At 47.4% G+C, this 5,013-nt stretch overlaps 1 protein-coding gene across 1 annotated transcript; it reads right to left on the bottom strand.

Moving 5' to 3' along the window:
- LOC109836042 lies at positions 229-948 on the bottom strand. Its single transcript, XM_020403972.1, has 4 exons — positions 881-948; positions 612-800; positions 465-536; positions 229-384 (listed from the first exon to the last, which is right to left on the bottom strand). The coding sequence occupies exons 1-4, from the start codon at positions 924-926 to the stop codon at positions 320-322; spliced, it is 372 nt and encodes a 123-aa protein (XP_020259561.1). The 5' UTR covers positions 927-948; the 3' UTR covers positions 229-319.

The following is a 5,013-nucleotide window of genomic DNA, read 5'->3' as shown; positions in this document are numbered from 1 at the left end:
GAGGGCCTGTCCACGAGAATGCTCTACTCTAGCCAGGTCTTCTGCAATGATAGTAATGGACTCCTCGGCGTGCTTCAAGGCCTCCTTCAACCTAGCCTTCCTCGCGGTATCTGTATCCTTCCTCGCCACGGTAGCCATCAGCTGCGCAACTGAATGCTCATGTGACTGAAGCTCACTGCCGATGGAAGATCTCAGGTCACGCCACTGTGCCAGCCTATGTTCCATCTGAGAGGACACGAAGGAAGAAGCTCCATTAGCCTTCAATTCCTTCAACTCTCGGATCTCCGACTCCAGAGCAGCAAAATCGGCAATGAAAGAATCAGCTAACCCCGGATACCCTTCTTCTATAAACATCATCATGTGACGAGAAAAGGAACGCCTGAACTGATCAAAACAATATCCTCGATGAAGCAGTTTCTAGATCATGCCGTTAAAAAAGGCGGTAAAAAAGCCAAGGTCTGTACGGAAAATGTCTCTGTCAGGATCGGTATCGGCCAAGAGGGCGCGAACATGCTCATATAGAGATGATCGAGATCCTACAAACAACAGTATGGAAAGTTAAGAGATTATCGAATACGATAAGAAAATTTAAAGGCAAATTCCGAGCATACCGATGCCAACGGAGGTCCCCTCAGGCTGAGATCCGACAGGTTCCGAAATAACTGCAGGAGTAGTCATGGAGGGTATATCAACCCCTGTAGGCAAATCAGTCATACCTCTCGGCTGTGGCGGGGAAACACCGCTCTCAGGCAAACTATCAGTCCTAGAAACTGTAGTGGCATCAGGCACAACGGCTGGTCCTAGAGTTACATGTCTTTATTAGTCAAAATGAAAATTTGGACAAATAAGGAAAATCAGGATGATAAGATAGTATGCATACCTGCAAGTCCATCGTCCTCAGATGCAAGAGGGATGCCAGAAGTCATAAAGGTATCAGTCCCAGTGGCTGGTCCTATGATTACACCCCTCTATTAGTCAAAAAAAATCAGATAAAAGAAAGGGAACACGACATCCAAATCCTCAACTGGCTTTTCTATCACGACATCTGCAGAATAATTTAAGTGTTGGATATATATACAAGAAGATGGGAAAGAAGGAAAAGCTCAGAAGTACCTGCAGCCGGAACAGAAGATCCTTGTTCCCCAATATCCATGCTTGAGTTCTTCAGGAAATCTGAAAGAATGCGAGGCACAAAAAATAATGAATCCTGATTTCTCTAACTCCGCCAAATGCTACTCGATGAGGGTATCATCGGATTTAGATATACCTGGACATAGAGTGGTGGGCTTGACACTATTAGCCTGCTCGGTGTCAATGTTCGTATCAACACCCAGGGAACCATCCCGAATGGCGTCGCACATTTGCTGCATGAAGTTATCCATATTATCAGAATCAGGGAATACGGGGTCCGGTGGAAGTTCGCCCTCGTCATAGTCCCCTGGAACATAAAACATGATTACGAATCCCAGAAGGTGAGACATCTTAAAGCAATGAAAACGACGAAATGTTACCTTCCTCTCCATCGGCGATGTCTCCTAAATCCACTCCATAGGGACGCTGGCCGACGTGTGGTTTATGAGCAGTCTTCTTCTTCTTCGGAGTACCAGCCCTCATAAAACCAACGGGTCGTTCATGCATGGACTTGCCATGCGTCTCAACATGCGTGGGAGCTTGGCCACTAAGCCTGGATCTCGCATAACGAGAAGCGAGCGACTCATGCTCATCGACTGTCCTACCTGGGGTGATAAGAGTCAGTTCGTTGATACCAATTGAAATGGAGAAAGAAGGTTAAAGAGCATGACAAACCTGCATCAAGTTCTTCTTGGTCAGTATCTATATCCACATACTCCTCCTCAGAAGTCTCGTCCTCGTTATCAATAGGACGGAGCTCTTCATCGTCCTTCGTCCTATCTCCGTTCGAGAGAGAAGGTTTGGCAGGCTTCTTTCCCTGTCTCCTAGCAAGCTCAGCTTTACGAGCAGCCATCATAGCGATCTGGACCGAGTGCTCAAACTGTAACTCTGAAAGACTCCTCACACCTATGGATTCATTGGCGGAAAGGAACCACTTGAAACTGAGGAAAGTAATCAACGGCTGGCGTCTATATGAAGGAAGAGCAAAGTGGGCTCCGGTGCAGCCCACCATAGTCCATAGCCATGCTCGTACGCCGTCAATAAGCCCTCCCTCAACCTTCAAACCACGGCTCGGATTCCCAACATATAGTTGGTCATAGCCGAACTGACGAGCAAAATGGCAGGGAAGGTAAGGCTCTATGTGGCAACGATTCTTCACCCGGAGAACGAGATACCCAACACGGATGTTCCTTAACCAGCGGAAATAACCAACGTCGAGAACAGTCTGATTACTTCTGGGTTTCTCCTCATCAATCAGCACATCACCATAGCGACCCGAAAAGTGAGGAAAACACTTGAAGAACTCCCAGCTCTTACAAACTTGAAGCTCTCGTTGTACATCACTGAATTTCTTCCCGAGCCATCTGCTCCTCTCCAACAGCTGTACGAAAGGAACGGGGACATCAACAACGCTGGACGCCGACATCAAGTCAGGACGGTGAAGAACAAGCCACGCCATCAGATACGCATAAGGAAGCTCGACCTTCGGACAAATAAGCTCGGTCGATGGCTCAGAACCTACCTGTGTAAAACTACTGACCAGACACCTAAGCCCGCAATGGATGCCAGCAACCATCACTGGGAGCAGAGAAAGCTCCCTCCCATAAGCTAGCTGAACTGCGGGGAAGAGCACCTCGAGAGGTAAGGCGTCTGAGAACTGGTACGGAACAACACATTTCTTCAACCAGAGGGCAAGATAGCCTGCTAGCAGAGTCCGGGGCTCAATGGACTTCTGTGCACGGCGGAGGAACGAACGAAACTTGGTTCCCGCAGGAAAAGCTCCCTTAGCACTGGCAATGGTGTAAGAACAAGCCTCAGCCTTCTCCATCAACTCATTAATGGCGGTAGGGGTCAAGACGTCTAACTCACGAAGGGGCTCGCCGGAATCACCCTCCAAATTCGGGAACAAATAGACAGCAAACTGCTTCAAGCTGATCTGCTTTTTCCTCTTCGCTGGAGGAGAAATCTTGATCAAGGAGGTATGATAATGGCAGGTGAGGTCCCAAAGAGTATCGTACATATCGGGAGTATCCTTCTTCAACCACTCCAACTGCTGGTTCGAGGGAAAGTACTCCTGGTATGGACAATCCACCATTGGAAGACCAGAAACCTGATACATCTCGTGTAAGGCCAACCCTAACTCTCCGCCGCTGGTCAGGAACGTGTTACTGTCGGGCATGTATGTCTCCAACAACGCAAAGAAATGGCGCCGGGAGTCCATACATGGTGGCTCGTATAGGGGCATACAATCCACTGCTCTTCAAATCCTTCTCCCAGCGCCCCAAGACGTAACTGGTCATGCGTGTCCACCATCCCTTGGGTAGTGAGAAAGCCCAACCATAGCATCTATAATCTAGTGGAGGTAATCTCCTCCCAAGATGAGCCAGACGGTTCTTCACGGTAGGAACGGCTGCTGATACCTCGCCTGGGGGTGCAGTATTAAGACCCGTAATCCCTGGTCGAAGCCCGCGGATGTAATGATACCCAGCAGAACCAGGAGTCTTATGATGAGAGGTATATCCACACTGAACTCGCTCAGCATCATCGGTAAGATGCCAAGACATCTGTCGCTCCACGGCTTGTCCCTCCAAATGAGTGAAAGAATACTGACGAGGATGGAGGGAAATATATAGGAGAGCTCCTTCGTCGAGAGTCAGCCAATGCTCCTCGATAAGAGTCAACGTAGCAGGATCCTCAGTGTGATCTCCGAACAGAAAACTGGGCTTCTTTAAAGCCTGAGTAGAAGTAGAATCTGCAGTAAAGGAAGCATCCGTAATCAGCTGGCGTAAGCAATGGCGCCCTCCATCCCGTATCAAACGACAGGATTCATCGGAGCGGTCTCTGTCGAACTGAGGTAGTGGACCAATGGCCTGCCCGATGGAAACCGAAGAGAAGACTTCCCCGCTACAACCAGTAGGGGCATGATGAGGGAGGCTGCCTGCGGGGAACTCGACTGCAACAAAATACAAGGATAGAGTCAGAAAATCCATCTCATAAAAAAGCGAGATAAGATCATTCACGGGATAATTGGGGAGATGATTTTGGGTGTCCTACACTGGAAGAACGGTATGCATCACCACGTAGATAACATGGTAACATACGCCGACCTATAAGGTGTAAGACGACACGAGATCGCCCCAATATACCAGAAGACTTGAATTGGCTAAGCAAAACAAGTCCGAAAACTCAACCCCCGTGAAGGAGGGTATCGGTTCTTCCTTAATGACCCGCGAAGGGATCAATCAGGGATACAAAAATAAAGATTCTCACCCCCGAAAAAGGAAACCGCTGGAGGGGAGGATGCTGTAAGAACTTCCTCCTCGCTAGGCTGCGAACGGGAGCGACTCCTAGGAGGTCGAGGTCGACGTGGAGCAGCAAGTCAGATACAATCTAAAATATGAATACACGAAATATAAAAGGGAAATTAAGAACTTGAACTAAAGTCCTATGAATAAATAGGATTTTATAGTTGAAGTCTAATTAAACCTACAAATTTCGTGCATGCGAAACAATGATTGTCATTTTCGCGGTAAATTTTGGTGAAATACCCAAAACACCCCTCGTGTTCAAGGCTAAATTCAGGTCAAGGACACGCTTGAGTTGGGTCATGGTCATCATATCTGATCAAATAACACACCCAATACCTCACAATTTTGGTTAATTTTGCAAATAAACCCTTTTTGTAAAATTTAGCCAATCTTGCAAATAGACCCCTCCACAAATTTCGGTTTAGTTTCCGCACACCTTTCTCAAAACTTTGGTCATAGGTTTGTGATCTAAACTTTTGAAATTTCAGTCCTGAAATTTTAGCCCTTTTGCAAATAAACCCCCTATACTTTGTGGGATTGCTCTTTTGCAAATAAACCCCTCAAACAACATTGA

Source organism: Asparagus officinalis, chromosome 1 (assembly GCF_001876935.1).
Source record: "Asparagus officinalis chromosome 1, Aspof.V1, whole genome shotgun sequence".
Taxonomy (NCBI): domain Eukaryota; kingdom Viridiplantae; phylum Streptophyta; class Magnoliopsida; order Asparagales; family Asparagaceae; genus Asparagus; species Asparagus officinalis.
Note: the sequence above shows the minus strand (reverse complement) of the source record. Positions and strands in the feature narration are given on the sequence as shown.